Raw genomic sequence first — 20,666 nt, 5'->3', positions numbered from 1 at the left:
TATCTCGGCCAGGTCGCAGTTGTAAATGAGAACTTGTTCTCAACTGGCCTACCTGGTTAAATAAAGGTGAAATAAAATGAAAATAAATAAATTGCACACTAATGAGAGAAACACACCAGGACTTGCAGATTGACTGAATGTCAGACATTTAAAGATAGCCAGGTGGCTCAGGCTAGATTGTTCTTCACTTACATTAGAAACACATGTTTTTCATTGTCTTTGGAGAGAGAATGATAGCAGTTAGGTCTCTGCCCAACACAGAAACACAGGGATCAACACCAATCAAATACACATTTCCTTTTAGCGCTTTCTTAGCTGTGAAAGAAAGGTTACTTGGCCCGAGGTTGCTTGGCTACCATGGCGGGATGATTCAATTGTGTCCAGTTCCATCCTGACTACTAACCCCTAACCCCTTGACATTAGCTTAATCTGCTATCTATTGTCCGCAGGTTCCCACTGGCAACACACTAATGAGAGGAACACACCAGGACTTGCAGATTGACTGGATGTCAGCCATTTAAAGATAGGCAGGTGGCTCAGACTAGATTGTTCTTCACTTACATTAAAAACACAAGATAAACAAAGTATTAAAGGCCCAGTGCAGTCAGAAATGTGATTTTCTTGTGTTTTATATACACAGAGTGTACAAAACATTAGGAACACCTGCTCTTTCCATGACAGACTGACCAGGTAAATCCAGGTGAAAGCTATGATCCCTTATTGATGTCACTTGTTAAATCCATTTCAACCAGTTTAGATGAAGGGGAGGAGACCAGTTAAAGAAGGATTTTTAAGCCGTGAGACAATTGAGACATGGATTGTGTGTATGTGTGCCATTCAGTAGGTGAATGAGCAAGATAAAAGATTTAAGGTCCTTTGAACGGGATATGGTAGTAGGTGCCAGACGCACCGGTTTGATTGTGTCAACAACTGCAATGCAGCTGGATTTTCCACGCTCAACAGTTTCCCGTGTGTATCAAGAATGGTCCACCACCCAAAGGACATCCAGCCAACTTGACACCCACTGTGGGAAGCATTGGAGTCAACATGGGCCGGCATCCCTGTGGAATGCTTTAGACACCTTGTTGAGTCCATTCCCCAAGATGAATTGAGGCTCTTCTGAGGGCAAAAGGGGGTGCAACTCAATATTAGGAAGGTGTTCCTAATGTTTTGTAAACTCAGCGTATATTTACACAGTGGTGTAAAGTACGTAAGTAAAAATACTTTGAAGTACTACTTAAGTAGTTTTTTGTGGTATCTGTACTATACTTTACTATTTATATTTTTGACTACTTTTACTTCACCACATTCCTTTAGAAAATATTGTACTTTTTACTTCATACATTTTCCTTGCACCCAAAAGTACCCCGTTACATTTTGAATGCTTAGCAGGACAGGATAATAGTCAAATTCACGCGCATATCAACAGAACATCCCTGGTCATCTCTACTGCCTCTGTTCTGGGGGACTCACTAAACCGATATGCTTTGTTTGTAAATGATGCCTGAGTGTTGGAGTGTGCCCCTGGCTCTCCGTAAATAAATAAAAAACTAGAAAATGGTGCCTTTTGGTTTGCTTAATTTAAGGAATTTTAAATGATACTTTTACTTTTGATATATTTTAAATCATACTTTTAGACTTTTCCTCAAGTAGAATTTTACTGGGTGACTTTTACTTTTACTTGAATCATTTTCCATTAAGGTATCTTTACTTTTACTCAAGTATGACAGTTGGTTACTTTTTCCACCACTGTATTTACACAATATGAGGTTGGAATAATACTGTGAAAATGAAGACAATGCCCTTTTAGTGTACATTTCAGCCTGTTGTGGTGGGATGGACTTTTGGTCTGCCTGGTGACACCCCAGACAGTAAATTAGTTAATAGACCAATAAGAAAGAGAGTTCCAAACATCTCTGCCAATAACAACTAGTTTTCAGTTTTCCCCTTCGCAGACAGTCCTAGCAGAATTATTGAGAAATGTCTCTTTGCTAAGAAGCCATTTTTGTTTATTTTTGACCGTTTTAATGTAAAACAATCACAGGTAAGGTACTTCATTCTTAAAACCAGAAATGATTTGATATTCAGATAAAAATGTCTGCATTGGACCTTTTAAAGCTGAACCTTTATCAATGCTCGGATGTTTTTTCATTGTCTTTGGAGAATGATAGCAGTTAGGTCTCTGCCCAACACAGAAATACACAGATCAACACCAATCCAATACACATTTCATTTTAGCGCTTTCTTAGCTGTAAAAGAAAGGTTACTTGGCTACCATGGGGGGAAAATTCCATTGTATCCAGTTCCATCGTAACCCCTAACCCCTTGACCTTAGCTTCATCCGCTATCTATTGTTTGCAGGTTTCCCCTGGCAACTTTCAAAGTCCAAAGAATGACTGTGGCTTTTTAGTGTTTTTTTTTGTCCACCTGCCAGAGTAAGTTAATAGCTGTGTCAGTGTTGTTGTTACTGCTCATGTTGCCCTATTCAGTCAGCGTGTGGGAATGTCACAATTCATTGCATCAATGTGATGTTACCCTGAAAGTCCTCAGTCCTTGTGCCAAATTCGAACAGAGAGATAGGCAAATGCTTTCCAAGTAGTGGCATGTTAGCTCAATTGGTGTCAGTGTTGTGGAGCTAAGACACCCACACTGGAGATGATGCTGGTTCATGGTACTACATTTATATTCAAGTCTGTGTTGATACTGAGGTTTGTGTTTGAATCCGTTACCATGACATATTAACCAGAATTCTCTGCTTTGAGGAATCATTTGAAGCAAGTCTAAACAGGATTAGTTATTAGTCCATTAAGATTCTCTGATCAAACTGGTTTAGTGTTGAACTAGGCAAACACAACCCTACGGAAGGGAGTTTACTGCTTTGAAGACAGAAAAGAACAATGAGATATCTATCATTGACCTACATGTGATGTCTGCCAAGACTACTGGCGCGGCCTGCCATAGCAAATCAATGAATGATGTCATAGGAAATGGACAGAATCGGGAAAGTTTACACCATGGCGTCAATACTTTATTTATTCAAACAGACCCCAATATTACAAAATATTAAGTGCCGCATGTCAATCAGAGACCGTTGCTCTTTAACAATGGTCAGTATTAAACTTTCCAAATTACTTCAGGAAAAAGATTATAAATACAAAATCAATTCTGTACAGTTACAAAAAATAATACTCCATTTAAAAAAAACTAGATTGTTGTATTCAAATTGTCTAAAAATCTACACCTTTCCCACCCTTTCACATTCACACACACACACACAAAATATTCAAGTTTGTTAGGACAGGACAATTGACTTAAACCCACATTGTGGAAAGAGGCAGAAAATGCACCAAAATACAATTCAGTAATAAATTTGTCCTCAGATGTGTCCAAATCCTTTAAACTCCTAGACTAGTGTTCATTAGAGCACACCATGGAAAACGTTTTAAAACACTTTGCAATGGGAAACAACAATCAGTGATAGTTCCTCCGCATTTCAGTACGTTTTGTTCCGTTTTGGTGCCTAATGAACACAACTCAGTCTAAAGAGACCCAACTTTGACCTTGGGGTACCATTCTGGCTCTTTTCTCCGAGGTTTAAACTACCACACACGTGGGGCTAAGCCTTCATTAACTAAAGAAAACAGAGAAAAGATATGACATCCTCTTTGATCCCTAGAGTGGGTTTGACAACACACAAACCACCATTGAATCAAAGACTTCATCTAGTTTCAGAAGAAGCGGGGATATGACGATTGCCCTCTATTTAATCTTAATGACTGACTAAATCAAAACACACATTAAAAGCCAGATGTTGTCGTATATTATTACCCTTACTGGATAATTTCCTTGGAAATATATAGTCATTCAATACTACAAAGTTAACTTTTTTTTTTTTTTAAACACTATCAAATGCATCTTGATAGAGAAGCTTCAGGATGTGAAACCTAGCTGCCGATTCGCAAGCAAAGCACGATACTGTAGTCAGTCACATATAGAATAGAATAGGGACATATAGAATAGGGATTGGTAGATAATATCCTTCACTAAAAAGACCCAGGAAGCATCCCAAATAGCACCTTATTTCTTATGGGCCTCTGGTCAAAACCATTTGGGACGTGACCCCTGTGTCTTTGGCTATGGGTCCAGAACAGCTTCTAACTAACCTCTACGATGTGATGTGGACACATCCTGTCACGGGACACAGAAGATTACACTACCTGACTATCCATAAAGCTGGAGGCTGGAGGCAGTGACCAGATCCCCAATATAAACAAATGTCTTGGGTATACCCAACAACTAAATTACCCATACTCCTACACCTTGTTGAAACGCCATATTATGTTAGCACCAGAGACTCCATGGTTGGTACCTGGGTCGTGTTCAACAGGGCACAACGTTTTGAAACGTTTTGCAACGGACAAAGAAAATCTACGTTCTTATTGGACACGTTCAGGTAGTGCCAGGGTCATGTTTAACTCCGAGTTCTATAAATGTTCTTCCTTATGAACATGACCCTGGTTTAGCTTCACATACAATGATTCAACCCTGTAAAGATGGCGAGTTTAAGCTGACATAATACAATGTTGCCCCCTAATGGCCAAAGAGCGGTACTATAAACGTTTTGACTGGAAAAGACAACATTCCTGAGAGTTAATATAACACCCCCTACCCAAAATGCCCAAGTTGTTTTTTGCGGGGTTTTTTGCTCATCAGATATTCATACAAAATGTGCTGTGTCTATATTTTTACGCAGCACACATTACAATTTAAATGTGACGGATACGAACTGTCCGCTATACAAATACACAAAACAAAAACATTGAGAGCTTTATAAGCTGGACACACACAAACACACACACCAGTGTCAATCCAGGCCCTACTCTGAATTCCAAACCACAAAGGTATAAAAATATATGTACAATTAACACAAAGAGACCCATTTTTTCGGACAAATCATTAACGTGGAATAGACATGGCTAAAGCAAAGAGTTAATGGCTTCATAGTGTAACATTTCCTCCCTACCCCGTACCCCGACAGAGGACACTACTCCCTCATGAATAGGGCCTGGAGTTTTCCCTGACCACTTATATCCTTTTACAACTGGGGCCTGGAGGTTTTCCTGGTCAGGTCAATTACTATTTGTATTCATTCTATTTAGTGATTCTGTTTGTATGGTCAGAACTAAGCTATAACTAGATGAACAAGTTTCTCCAGGTCACACGATGTGGGAAGAACTCCTGGCCCTATTCGTGCAGATAGTCTACCCTCTCCCATCCCTCCTCTCCCTCCCTCTCTTCCTGAATCCCAAATCAACTGCTAGACCGTAAACCTTAAGCACCCTGACAGGGTTGCCAGTGCCACTTTACACCTATCCAACCCTCTCAGATCTACTCAAGTGATTAGAATGTAGAGCTTGATTTAGGATTCAAAGTCTATCTACGTCTCTCAGCTTCGCAGCAGGTCTCCCAGGTCGTAGGTGTCGAAGAAGTCGGACACGCCCTCGCTGTCCTCCAGCCCCCATAGGTAGTCGTCGTGGTCTAGGGGCGGTGAGAAGCTGACGAAGGGGGCGTTGGGGTCAGGGGTGAACCCGGGGCCTGGGAGCTGGTCCTCTGTCATCTGGAGCATGCTGGGGGGAAGGCCCAGGAGACCTTCTACGTCCAGGAGGGTAGTGCTGCTGCTGGTGGAAGAGTTGGGGACCACCGGTGTTGGTCTGGAGAGTTCAGCTAGGAGAGAGAGAACGAGAGAGAGAACGAGAGAGAGAGAGAGAGAGAGAGAGGAGAGAGAGAACGAGAGAGAGAACGAGAGAGAGAGAGAACGAGAGAGAGAGAGAACGAGAGAGAGAGAGAACGAGAGAGAGAGAGAACGAGAGAGAGAGAGAACGAGAGAGAGAGAGAACGAGAGAGAGAGGAACAGAGAGAGAGGAACAGAGAGAGAGAGAGAACGAGAGAGAGAGAGAGGAACAGAGAGAGAGAGAGAGAGAGACAGAGAGAGAGGGAGAGACAGAGAGATTAGGTCAGTAAACCACTTAATGTGGACCTCAGCTGTATCAATCACAAGCCCCCCAGTTCAGCTTACCCTCCATGGGCTCCTGCTTGACCTCCTGTTTGATGGTGGTGTACTGTGGTGGTGCCATGGCTGGGGAGGTGGTGGCAGTGTGACCCAGGGGGTGATGAGAGTACTCTTTCCTGGGGGTGGTGGTGCTCTTGACGGGGCTGGCATCCTCCAGACCTTCCTCGGGACAGAGGTACACCTCGATGGGGCCGTTCTTACTCTTCAGGTAGATCTGTTGGGAGCCCTGAGGGTACGGGACAACGGGAAGCTCATGTTAATACAATGTTGTTACTCATTTAATCACAGTAGAAAAGCAACGTAATGTAAAGTGTTGCCTGTAACTGCATTATATACAGTGAGGACAATGCAACGTGTGAAAATACATTTTGTTAAAGTCATCATAAAAACATCATTACACAAAGGCTAGTACATTCACAGATTGAATCCACAAATACAGCTGTAGACGTGCAATAAATAGTTTAGTAATGCAGTAATTGCAAAAATGGGTCCTTCCTCAAGACAAGACGTGGGCCGTAATGTAAGTAGTTGTACGAGAGGAAACCACATGAAACGGTTTGGTAAGAATGTTAGACACGTCCTCCTACACCAGGGGTTCCCAAACTCGATCCTGGGCCCCCCCCCAGGACGACATAGCTGATTCAAATATCCAACTCATCATCAAGCTTTGATGATTTGAATCAGCTGTGTAGTGCTGGGGGCAAAAACCAAAACATGTACCCCTTGGGGTCCCGAGGACCAAGTTTGGGAACCGCTGACCTAAACCATACTGCCTTTATTTAGACCCAGTAAATCACCGAGAACACATGATCTTCTTACAATAACGACCTGGAACTATATATCAATCCAGTATACTGTATCAGGAACTACGTCAGTCTGATTTGAAATACTCCTTGTCTTTTTTTATTTCTTAAACGAAAGCAGAAATAGGCTAGCCGATCCGCTCCGGTGTTAACGACACGCTAACAGCCAGCTCCGTGTATCTCTGACCGTTGACCACTCACCCCTGAGGACTCTGGGACCTCCAGCTTGGTTTCTGATGGGGCCTTGACGGCGATGACCGTCTGGTCCTGCAGACGGGCTATCGACCTGATGTCCTGGTAGGTAACGTAGCCTAGCCGCTGGTTGTCTCTGTGTTCGGTCAGCTCCTTGATCTGGGCACTACTGGACGTGATCAGGTCATCCAAGGCCTTCTCAGCCCTCTCCAGCTCACCCAGCTCCCGCCGCAGGGCACGTGACTTCTCCCCGCTGCTGGCCGAGCCCTCGAACACGCCGCCCACCCTGGGACGCAACGGACACATATTTTACATTATCAGCCACCTGGAGTTGCTAGACAATGTACGTGTTTGAGATGGCCTACATTGCAGTCAGATATATTATTGATTCTGTGCCATGCTTTGCTCAAACTACTGATTGACTCAAACACGCTGAATAGGATCTGTACGTCACAGTACAGGTTATGGTCAGGTATGGTTTGAACCTATTACCATATTGCTAACCCCAAAAAACGGCCAGGAGTAGAGGCGTGATTTGGAATTAGACCCAGTGATGAGAAGCTACTTGCTCTAGGGATACTTGTCCACTTGTCCTTAGGGTGCTACTCACAACCACTGGATGTTGTTCTTGGACTTCTTGCGGATCAGCTGCACGCCCTCCAGCACGTTGGTGATGTCATAGATGCGTCTCTTCTGCACCTCGAGGACCTCGGTGGCCCAGTTGAGGTCCAGCACGCCGTCAGGTGACTCGCTCAGCAGGCCAACAAACTTCTTGGTCAGCAAACCGAGCGAGGTGTCGTAGCGCGTCCTCTCACCGGGAGACTTGGGCGCTGAGGATCATAGGTCATACAAGTGAGACGTGTTGGGGAATGCAGGGCAAGTATGATATGCCTATATTGTTTATCTAGGTACAATATAGGTCAAAAGTTTGGACACACCTACTCATTCAAATGTTCTTTCTTTTTTACTATTTTCTACATTGTAGAATAATAGTGAAGACATCAAAACTATGAAATAACACTTATGGAATCATGTAGTAACCAAAAAAGTGTTAAACAAATCAAAATATATGTTATATTTGAGATTCTTCAAAGTAGCCACCCTTTGCCTTGATGGTAACTTTTTGGGTTACTACATGATTCCATATGTGTTATTTCATAGTTTTGATGTCTTCACTATTATTCTACAATGTAGAAAATAGTAAAAATAAAGAACAACATTTGAATGAGTAGATGTGTCCAAACTTTTGACTGGTACTGTAATACACATGTACGATCATATCTGTATATGGGGATGTTGACTGGGAGAGATTGATGGTTGGATGGATTGATGGATGGATGGATGGATTGATGGATGTGTGGATTGGTGGGTGGATGGATTGATGGGTGGATTGGTGGGTGGATGGATTGATGGATGGATTGGTGGGTGGATGGATTGATGGGCGGATGGATGGATTGATGGGTGGATGGATTGACGGGTGGATAGATTGATGGGTGGATGGATTGACGGGTGGGTGGATTGGTGGGTGGATGGATTGATGGGTGGATTGGTGGGTGGATGGATTGATGGATGGATTGGTGGGTGGATGGATTGATGGGCGGATGGATGGATTGATGGGTGGATGGATTGACGGGTGGATAGATTGATGGGTGGATGGATTGATGGGCAGATGGCTTGATGGGCAGATGGATGGATGGATGAATTGATGGATTGATTGATGGGTGGATGGATGGATTGATGGGCAGATGGATGGATGGATGAATTTATGGATTGATTGATGGGTGGATGGATTGATGGGCAGATGGAAGGATGGATGAATTGATGTTGTGTCGCTTTATGCAAACCATCCCTTATATGAGAATGAAGATACGTTAAGTTAGGGGCCAGTACTTATGAAGAAACGTTAAAGTAGGGGGCCAGTGTTTATGAAGAAACGTTAAAGTAGGGGGCCAGTGTTTATGAAGAAACGTTAAAGTAGGGGGCCAGTGTTTATGAAGAAATGTTAAAGTAGGGGGCCAGTGTTTATGAAGAAACGTTAAAGTAGGGGGCCAGTGTTTATGAAGAAACGTTAAAGTAGGGGGCCAGTGTTTATGAAGAAATGTTAAAGTAGGGGGCCAGTGTTTATGAAGAAACGTTAAAGTAGGGGGCCTTGCTTTTTCTCATTGATGCAGATACTCACTTTTGGGACTTGGATGACTGGCTGTGGCCGTGTTCCCCTTTCCTTTAGGGGTCCTGAAGTCAGGGAGGTAGAGGGGGTCTTCTAGGTCCAGCTTCCTCTTGGCCTATGGGGGGAGATAAAGAAGAGGGACAAAGGGGTTAAAGACAGCTTGAGACAGAGTATGTGTCCCAATAATAACTCCTTTCTCCTGCAGTGTACACTCACTCGTTCACTACTTCCCACACATTTCAAATCCTTGGATGACGCAGGCTAAAGAGTTTTCTTAAACCAATCATTTCCTTTCAAAGAAAAGTGAACAAGAGCAGGGACAAAGACCCTCACATTGTCAAAGACTTCTATAGACCCTCACATTGTCAAAGACTTCTATAGACCCTCACATTGTCAAAGACTTCTATAGACCCTCACATTGTCAAAGACTTCTAAAGACCCTCACATTGTCAAAGACTTCTGAAGACCCTCACATTGTCAAAGACTTCTGAAGACCCTCACATTGTCAAAGACTTCTAAAGACCCTCACATTGTCAAAGACTTCTAAAGACCCTCACATTGTCAAAGACTTCTAAAGACCCTCACATTGTCAAAGACTTCTAAAGACCCTCACATTGTCAAAGACTTCTAAAGACCCTCACATTGTCAAAGACTTCTAAAGACCCTCACATTGTCAAAGACTTCTAAAGACCCTCACATTGTCAAAGACTTCTAAAGACCCTCACATTGTCAAAGACTTCTAAAGACCCTCACATTGTCAAAGACTTCTAAAGACCCTCACATTGTCAAAGACTTCTATAGACCCTCACATTGTCAAAGACTTCTAAAGACCCTCACATTGTCAAAGACTTCTAAAGACCCTCACATTGTCAAAGACTTTTAAATGCCCTCACAGGCCCTCACATTGTCAGACTTCTAAATGCCCTCACATTGTCAAAGACTTCTAAATCCCCTCACATTGTCAGACTTCTAAATGCAATCACATTGTCAGACTTCTAAATGCGTCCACATGCTTCCCATCCAAAACAGTTCGGAACAGTTTGTGCATATATTATGACAACTTTTCGTTCGTTTTGGGGCTGTTCGGGCAAACAAAACATTTTCTCGAGGGAAACCGAAGTCGGCAGCCGAGGTCTACGCCCGCTCGTCGGAGATTGGTCAACAGTAGGGATTTTTCAATGATGTAAATGCCTGTTGTCATTCAACGACAGACGACTCGTCCTCATGCACATTTTTTCACTTGAGAAATACCGCACCAAACATCCTAGTCAGATGCAAAATTACCTGACTAAGATCTCCTCTGCAAAAATGTCAAAGTTAATGACAGATTTCTTGAAGTAGCTTTTTTAAGGAAGTATATACTGGCTACGGCGTCTCAAAATGGACAAAAAGTACTGCTTTTTCCTCCTCATTTTTCAAGTGAAGGTCTTTTAAGACAGTATGTAGCACACTTGGTCTAGGCGCCAGCGGAACGCCAGCGGGAGTGTGTGTGTGTGTGTGTGGGGAGCACTGCCCGCCAAACGCCAGGAAATCCCTGGACTCACTCAACTCACCAACCCCGTCCTCCCACTTCCTCCTCCTCCTCCTTTCACCCATGACCTCTTCACTCCTTCTTTAGCCCTCTTCTTTCTCCAGTAAACACACAGGGGGCTCACACACACACACACACACACACACACACACACACACACACACACACACACACACACACACACACACACACACACACACACACACACACACACACACACACACACACACACACACACACACACACACACACACACACACACACACACACACACACACACACCTACTAGGAGGTCCACTGCTACCACACACACTCTGTTATTTTTTTATTTTTTTTATTTCACCTTTAACCAGGTAAGCTAGTTGAGAACAAGTTCTAATTTAGTTCTCACTGCGACCTGGCCAAGATAAAGCAAAGCAGTGCGACACAAAAAACAACACAGAGTTACACATGGAATAAACAAACGTAGTCAATAACACATTATGGAGAAAAAAGAAAAAAAAGTCTATATACAGTGTGTGCAAATGGCGTGAGGAGGTAAGGCAATAAATAGGCCATAGTAGCGAAGTAATTACAATTTAGCAGATTAACACTGGAGTGATAGATGAGCAGATGATGGTGTGCAAGTAGAAATACTGATGTGCAAAAGAGCAGAAAAGTAATTAAAAACAATATGGGGGATGAGGAAGGTAGATTGGATGGGCTATTTACAGATGGGCTGTGTACAGCTGCAGCGATCGGTGAGCTGCTCGGATAGCTGATGTTTAAAGTTAGTGAGGAACATACGAGTCTCCAGCTTCAGCGATTTTTGCAATTCGTTCCAGTCATGGTTATGGACACAAACACACACTCGTTTATGGACACACACACACACACACACACACACACACGTTTATGGACACACACACACACACACACACACACACACACACACACACACACACACACACACACACACACACACACACACACACACACACACACACACACACACACACACACACACACACACACGGTTATGGACACACACACACGGTTATGGACACACACTTGGTTATGGACACAAACACACACTTGGTTATGGACACAAACACACACTTGGTTATGGACACAAACACACACTCGGTTATGGACACAAACACACACACAGTTATGGACACAAACACACACACGGTTATGGACACATACACACACACGGTTATGGACACACACTCGGTTATGGACACACACACACACACGGTTATGGACACACACACGGTTATGGACACACACACACACACACACTCGGTTATGGACACACACACACACGGTTATGGACACACACTCGGTTATGGACACACACACGGTTATGGACACACACACGGTTATGGACACACACACACACACACACTCGGTTATGGACACACACACACACTCAGTTATGGACACACACACTTGGTTATGGACACACACACACACACACACTTGGTTGTGGACACACACACACACTCGGTTATGGACACACACACATGTCCAATTTGACAACACATTTATTCATCACAACCAGACCTGTACAGTGCACCATTGTCCCCAAACTGCACGGCGCCCCTCGCCAACACACACCACCTCTAAAAAAATAAATAAGAAAACTCTACACACTGCTGACTGAACTAGCTAACGAGGCATAGGATTTCATCCAGATGGTCATGCTGTATGTAATTAGTAACTGCTGCTTGGAGGCACATTACACACCTCCCCCAACCCCTCTTTATCCCTCTCCCATTTTCTCAATCTCTCCACACTTCGTCTTATACCCCTCTCACAGATAGGACCCACTTATTACCCCCCCCCCCCCCCCCCCCCTCCCACACACACGCACGCACACACACAACACCCCCATATTGCATCAATGATGTGCTCCATCACCATCACCACCAACACACAACACCCCCATACTGCAGCAATGGTTTGCTCCATCCTCCCCAACACACACTAAAATGAGTTCAGTGGCAGTGGGGGACGCCTGCCCTGGGGGCACCGCAGGTACTGCTGGAGGGAGACAGAAAGGGTAGGGGTTTTACCACCCCCCCAGCTGTGTTCTCTCTCTCTCTCACACACACACACACACACACACACACACACACACACACACACACACACACACACACACACACACACACACACACACACACACACACACACACACACACACACACACACACACAAACTAGGCTATGTGACACGTGTCATGACCTGGCGCTGCAATAAACCCTGTGTACGACTACCCAGTGACGTCATTACAGTACAACTAGATACACAGAGGTGTAGCTACTCATTTGTAGTTTTCTTAAGTGATCATTTGTAGTTTTAACTTTTAAACTAGGGTCTTTGTTGCACTGGTTCTCTTTTCTCACCATGTTGTAACCATGGATAGGCTACAAACTGACAAGGGAGATTCTGGCAAAGCAGCTACTGTGTTCCCATACTGCAGACCATACATAGGAGGCTGTAGGTCCAGAGGTTTCCTGTCATGACACAGGGTCAGGAAAAACTCCTGGCCCTAAGTAAACCATACTGTACTGATCCTAGATCAGCACTCCTCCTCCGAGATGCTTTGTGAATTTGGTCCCTGAGAGGAGGCTGGAGAATGTGAGCAGCTAGTGGATTTGGACTGAAACATGGCGCGGGGGAAGAAAGGTGTCATTGTCGCTCTGTCCTCCACCACATGTCCCATCCGTCTGTTAGTGACATCTGTGGCAGCCGCACACAGCAGGCGGCAGGGAGACCACAAGAGAACCTGCCTAATCCTTATAGCACACGTGCACACACACAAGTTCACTTTAGGTGCACTAACTCTGCCTACTACATAGTCTATTTACTGTCCTTGTCACCTTCACCATGACAACCAATAACTGTGTTTTAGTTACAGCAACTTGGTAGTGAAGCAAACATTTGTAGTCTACCAGTGCTACTTATGGTAACAATACATTAGTAACTATATAGGCTAATGTCTGTTTTGTGGACTGGTTTGTTCCCTTCCATATTGTTCAACCTGCATCAAGATAGGACTTCTCCTTTTGACCGATCTAGAGGAAGGAAATGGATAGAGAGACACTGCCCAGAGGGGGAATTGAGGAAAGATGGCAACTACCACACTGTTAAAGGCCCAGTACAGTCAAAAACTAGATTTCCCTGTGTTTTATACATATTTCCACACTATGAGATTGGAATAATACTGTCAAATTGTGAAAATTATGATAATGCCCTTTTAGTGTTTTAGTTGTTGGGAAAAAACACCTGAAATTTCAGCCTGTTTTGTTGGGATGGAGTTTTGGCCTGCTTTTAGGTAAATTAGTTAATAGACCAATAAGAAAGAAGGTTCCAAACCTCTCTGCCAATAACAGCTAGTTTTCAGTTTTCCCCTCTCCACTCAGACCACTCCCAGACAGTCCTATCAAAATTCTTGTTTGAGAAATGGCTCTTTGCTGAGAAGCTATTTTTGTTAATTTTTGAATAATTTTTTTTTTTGAAAACAATCACAGTAAGGTACTTAATTGTTACACAGAAATAATTTGATATTAAGATAAAAATGGCTGCATTGTACCTCACGGATTAAAATGTGACACTTTCACATCTAGTCTAAATGTAGTTGTCAAATACAGAAACTACAGACATGATTACATGACGTGTGGTGGTTAAAATGGCAGCCGTGTGTTGTTGACAGCTCTGTGGCCCTCCTCCTTTAACATTTTACCTCAGTTTTGCCCAGCAACTTTGCAAAGTCACAGCTGAGGCCTGTGAGTTTGTGTTTGTAGTGAGGTTTTGGATGGAGAGTCAGTGCTTTGCAAACAGTTTTACGAGTGAAAATACAAGGCCTATGTGTCAGCTAACATACCACAGGGGGGAAGAAAAGAAAAGAAAATCACTCAACCACCAAATACTAACAACACACAGTCAAGTACAGAGAGCTACAGAACAGAATGAGACACACACTAACAGTAGCTAAAAGAATGTTGAGCTCAAACACAGTGAGTTAACAGCTAAATACAGCAATTGTCAACACATTAGTAAGCCATTGCCGGGCATTTAAATACACAGAGTCCCTCCTTCACAATCCCTTCTTTATCTACACGACACAGTAAGTTATAGTGTTTCAACCCATAGTCATTATTGCCCTACAGCGACTAGGCTACACCCTAAATATGCACAAGTTCAGCTCTCCTTCCACCCACCCATGACCCAACCCTCCCCTTCAACCCCGCCATTTCACCAGATATGACTGGAATTTATTCAGAGACATTTCATAAAATATGGGTCACATGAAGCAAAGGCTTTCAACAGTCTTGCTAGCTAGACTAGCTACAGTCTCTCTCTTCAAACACCAGGGTTGTATTCATTAGTTAACAAACAGAAGGAAACTGACATCTACCACCATCACTACTACTACTATCACCATCACTACTACTACTACTACTACTACCACCATCACTACCACTACTACTACTACCACCATCACTACTACTACTACTACTACCACCACCATCACTACCACTACTACTACTACCACCATCACTGCTACTACTACTATTACCATCACTACTACTATCACCATCACTAATATTACTACTACCATCACTACTACTATTACTACTATCACCATCACTACTACTACTACTACTATCACCATCACTACTACTACTATCACCATCACTACTACTGCAAAACAGTTTTTTGGTTTCCATTGTGAAGCTTTTGCTACGCTTTGCCCTAATGAATATGACCCAGTTCAATCACGTAGAACCAGTCTACCCAGGTAGGGACAAGTTTCAATATGTCTGACAAAAGAAATGACAAAAAGATCCATTCAAGACCTAGCATATTCCTATCTACACAACACTACACCCATGGGACTGGGCGTCGGAGGCACAACAACAATGAAAAGGTTGAAATGCATTGCTGATGACATTGTCAAGGTGTCGATGGGAAAAGGGAGATGAGGAGGGACAGGCTTGGTCCAGTTGGGGTGGAAATGCTAAACAAACCCTATTGAGGGTGAGCATGCGAGCTCGTGGATTCGGAGTGGGGCCTAGGGCAGGCCGAAAAGAGAAAGGGGGGAAGAGAGAGCCTTTGGCTGGAGTGTAAACAAGGTACAAAGTGTGCAATCTCACACCCCCGGCACCCTGAGGCCTAGTCGGAATAGGGGCTCACCATGGGGGGGTCCCAGAGATGGTGAGGGCGTAGGCAATGACGACATGAGGTAGTGACGTGTGAGGGGGGGGGGGATCAGGGGGTAGCTAGCATGTCATGGAAACCTACGTACCTAGGCGTGCATTGTGGAGAACACTATTACACATTATATATAACACACAGTTTAATTCATTATCATACTAACACATTTCAGAGACATAAGGGGTGAAAATATTATCTTCTAGAACCCCTAAAGGGGATACAATGACTAGCCTAAGCCTCAATCCATCTCACACGGTCACTCAATGTGCATATGAATGCATATGTCTACTCAAACTTCCATCATGATGTGTTACATCCCCACCTATTGTGAACTTCAATCTGTGTCAAACTGAAACCCTTGACCTTTCTGTCCTGTTTTCTTTCAACTGCGGAGTAAAACTTCTGTCAAACATTTACAAGCTAGTAGTAGTATCTCCTTCACAGGAAACGCAGTGACAACGTCACAGCTAGCGCCTCGCAAATCACTCAAACATCATAGCAACCACTATAAATATTACACCTTGGGGATATATCGTCTCAGGTTATCTATAATAGTACGCCACGTGACCACACCTGCGTCCCAAAAGTAGTGCACTTCAAACTTGGCAGAGGCAAGTGCAAATGTTTTTTTTCCCAAAATGGCACCCTATACATGGTATTGGGTATCATTTGGGACACAGGCCATTTGCACTTGCCTCTGCCAAGTTTGAAGTATGCAGCATGACTATGTGTGACGTGTCCTGTGAGTGACCCATATTTGAGGTTTAATTCTACTCCCACCCAAGGAGGAATATATTTGGCGTGTTGTTGAGAGGACAGGGAGAAGGAAATGTCTCGTTCACAGCAGCGCAGTCCAAAGTGTTTACGAGTAGCAAGGCAGGAGGATGTTCTGCTCCAACACTTCATCTGACACTCAGTGAGCACCAGACATTGAAAATACGTATTTTCAACCAAAAATATATATTTTCAAAGGTTTTAGCTCATAGTCCTATCACTCTGCAGTTTCCAGGGCAAATATAACCTCTCTGAACACTGTGCTTTCCAGACAATAGAAGGAACTTATTGCCTGCCAAAGCTGACATTTTGTTGTTTATCATAACTAGGGCCAGGAGTGACCACTTGACACGACAAGGAAAAACTCTGGGCCCTAGTTATAGGTGATGCCTGTTGTTTTACGAAGCATGTGACTAATAACATTTGATCTGATCAATAGTTGTACACTTTTTTTAACTAGTTGTAAACTAGTAGTAACTAGTTTTATAAAATCGTTATTTTTTTCTCCCTGGTCAGAAAAAAACTCATAGCCCTAATCCTAACAGTAGGATAGAGAGGGTCGATGAATACCAGGACCACCTGACCTAGTGCCTTGTTCAGACTTGACCTAGAATAGGAAGTGGACATTAGGACAATGGAGAGTAGTACACAATAGAAATGGCATTGGCCCAGTCACGTGACTGGCCTAGTTAATGTCATTTTATTGGTGCAAAGCATAGGAGTAGTCTCCACTCTAGTCAATATTTTGCTTGGAAATTATCAGCCTGGACACATACACACCCTGAATGCTGTGTGTGTTAATCAGCAACATGTTATTGTCTCCCTCAAGACTACTACTACTACTACTACTACTACTACTACTACTACTACTACCATCACCATTACTACTACTACTACCATCACCATTACTACTACTACCACCATCACTACTACTACTACTACCACCATCACTACTACTACTACTACCACCATCACTACTACTACTACTACCACCATCACTACTACTACTACTATCACCATTACTACTACTACTACTACTATCACCATTACTACTACTACTACAATCACCATTACTACTACTACTACTACTACTACTACTACTACTACTACTATCACCATTACTACTACTACTACTATCACCATTACTACTACTATCACCATTACTACTACTACTACAATCACCATTACTACTACTACAATCACCATTACTACTACTACAATCACCATTACTACTACTACAATCACCATTACTACTACTACTACTACAATCACCATTACTACAACTACTACTACAATCACCATTACTACTACTACTACTACAATCACCATTACTACTACTACTACTACAATCACCATTACTACTACTACTACTACAATCACCATTACTACTACTACAATCACCATTACTACTACTACAATCACCATTACTACTACTACAATCACCATTACTACTACTACAATCACCATTACTACAACTACTACTACAATCACCATTACTACTACTACTACTACAATCACCATTACTACTACTACTACTACAATCACCATTACTACTACTACAATCACCATTACTACTACTACAATCACCATTACTACTACTACAATCACCATTACTACTACTACAATCACCATTACTACTACTACAATCACCATTACTACTACTACAATCACCATTACTACTACTACAATCACCATTACTACTACTACTACTACAATCACCATTACTACTACTACTACTACTACTACAATCCCCATTACTACTACTACTACAATCACCATTACTACTACTACTACCACCATTACTACTACTCATACTACTACTATCACCATCATTACTACTACTACTACGTGTGTGTGCGTGTGGATGTGTTTCATTATTCTTGTGTGGACCAGAAGTCCCAACAAGAATAGTAAACAAACAAAGATTTGACCAAATGGGGACATTTTGTTGTTCCCCACAAGGTCAAATGCTATTTCTAGGTTTAGGGTTAGGAGCTAGGGTTAGGTTTTTGGGTTAAGGTCAGGGTTAGGGTAAGAGTACGGGTTTGGTTTAGGGGTTAGGGAAAAAAGGATTTTGAATGGGACTGAATTGTGTGTCCCTGCAGGGTTAGCTGTACAAGACTGTGTGAGTGTGTGTGTGACTTCAGGGCTTCCTCTCTTGAACATAAAATAATGATGTCAACTCCCAAGAAAAGTAAATGAATGTCCAGCTGTGACCTGTAAGGTAGGCAGGAACAATTCAGACAAGGTGACGTTATGGTTTGGTTAGTCAAGGTGAGGTTATGGTTTGGTTAGTGACAGCTGGGGGCTATGGCTAAACAAGGTGTTAAGCTAGATAGCATTTTGGGCAAATTACTGGTATTGCTTGGATGGGCATTAGTAAATATGTTCCCTGTCCAGGTGGAGCATTTTCTACATTTATTTAACAATAAATGGACATTTAGAATGAGACATCTCCCTCTCCAAATAGGGGTGAAATTAGCAACGGTCATTGTTGAATTCAGTGATAGCCTCAGTCCTGGCTAACCCCCCACTGATGGCCCCCCAAACACTCTCAACACCCCCAACCCTCTGTGTTTAATACAGCTGGGCTGCGGGAGAAATGTCACCGACTCAAGCTCGTTTCTCAAACTGGGCAAAAAAATGACAACCCCTTTCATTGACACAAAGTGCACACTACTTCGGTGACGTTGTCTGATAATGTCCAACACTTTTTAAATGTCAAGCACTGCACAACTCCTATAAATATATGCATGCCATTGGAACTTGGAAATATTTTGCCCATATAATATGACACATTGTTAGTAACGTTAATTATCTAGTGGATGGCTAACTGTTATATCGATTGGTGGTAGTTCCATCATCCTTTGTTTATGAAGTCTTACCGGGAGACGGCCGGAGGATGATCTGGTGGGTTTAGCTTCGGGTCCATGGGGGGTTGCATACAGGCAGTTCGCCCTTTGTTCGGCCGCTGTCGTGTTGCATATTTGGGTAAAGTATCCAGCCGGTACCGAGTTAATCGGTGGACTGGGTAACCCGGTGCTGAAGAACTCGGTCTTCACTCCGGACAAAACTTTATTCTGCGAACACGACAGTCCCCCTACAGCACCTCGACTAGACGCAGGAGAAACGCCTTTAGGCATCCGCATCATTTTAGTAAATACAAAAATAACGACTGTTTAAAATAAATATGTTTAGCTAGCAAAGCACGAAGATTCCAGTAATCTGTATTCAGGACAGTGAATGAGAGGAGTTGTGGTCTTACCGATACGACCTGGAAACGTTATTTCTCAATTTGTAGCTAGCTTGATAAAAGTCCAAATAAGTTCAGAAAAAGGTTATTTAGTTAATAATGTGCAAAATTCACAAGTGAAATATGCACCAGAGGTGTCCTTTGCGTGAATATTTTCAATGAAACGAATTTTGTAGCTTTGCAACCGATATTATCCTTTGTCCAGTAGAGGAAACGTAAACTTTGTCTAATTATAATAACTAATAAACAACAAGTAGTCCCGATATTTGCAAGTATAGTATGAGCAAACTTTTAAGTTTACGTCTTGAGATGCAGATTCCTCCAGAAAAGACTAAGTTTAGAAGGATTCTTCAGATTTTCAGGAGAGGAGATATTGCTACTATCGGGTTCACTGTCCGGCTAAAAAGCTTAATTTTATATACAAGGGACTTGGAGCTCGGAAGAACTGCTTTTTTAGCGCCAAATTACGTCCCGCGAAATTTGGATCTCCCGCGGTTAGAGCTCGTCTTTGATTGGTCCAGAGCACATTGCGATTGTTACATTCCGTATGTATGATGTATATTTAGCATAAAACAGTTGGCGCGGGTCGTGCCCAGCCTTAAAGGAACAGCGTGTCCCTTGGTGGTCATTTTGAAGGCAAAGTTACCAATTTCGAAACTTAAATTTGA

General features: G+C 42.9%; 1 protein-coding gene across 1 annotated transcript; it reads right to left on the bottom strand.

Annotated features, from left to right (window-relative positions):
* Positions 1-3,003: 3,003 nt before the first annotated feature.
* On the bottom strand, positions 3,004-20,419 carry LOC139553880 (transcription factor E2F2-like). The gene is made up of 6 exons (XM_071366631.1): positions 19,631-20,419; positions 9,245-9,347; positions 7,676-7,895; positions 7,075-7,351; positions 6,077-6,296; positions 3,004-5,724 (listed from the first exon to the last, which is right to left on the bottom strand). Exons 1-6 carry the CDS (start codon positions 19,895-19,897, stop codon positions 5,447-5,449), a joined length of 1,365 nt encoding a protein of 454 aa, XP_071222732.1. The 5' UTR covers positions 19,898-20,419; the 3' UTR covers positions 3,004-5,446.
* Positions 20,420-20,666: the final 247 nt, after the last annotated feature.

This window comes from Salvelinus alpinus, chromosome 25 (assembly GCF_045679555.1).
Source record: "Salvelinus alpinus chromosome 25, SLU_Salpinus.1, whole genome shotgun sequence".
NCBI lineage: Eukaryota > Metazoa > Chordata > Actinopteri > Salmoniformes > Salmonidae > Salvelinus > Salvelinus alpinus.
Note: the sequence above shows the minus strand (reverse complement) of the source record. Positions and strands in the feature narration are given on the sequence as shown.

Bases quoted from the DNA above. Each gene is read 5' to 3' on its own strand.
- LOC139553880 (XM_071366631.1), bottom strand. From the start codon at position 19,897: ATGATGCGGATGCCTAAAGGCGTTTCTCCTGCGTCTAGTCGAGGTGCT. The intron at 7,352-7,675 runs GTGAGTAGCACC...GTTGCGTCCCAG, and splicing joins AAGAACAACATCCAGTGGTT to GGTGGGCGGCGTGTTCGAGG. The intron at 5,725-6,076 runs GTAAGCTGAACT...TCTCTCTCCTAG, and splicing joins CAAGCAGGAGCCCATGGAGG to CTGAACTCTCCAGACCAACA.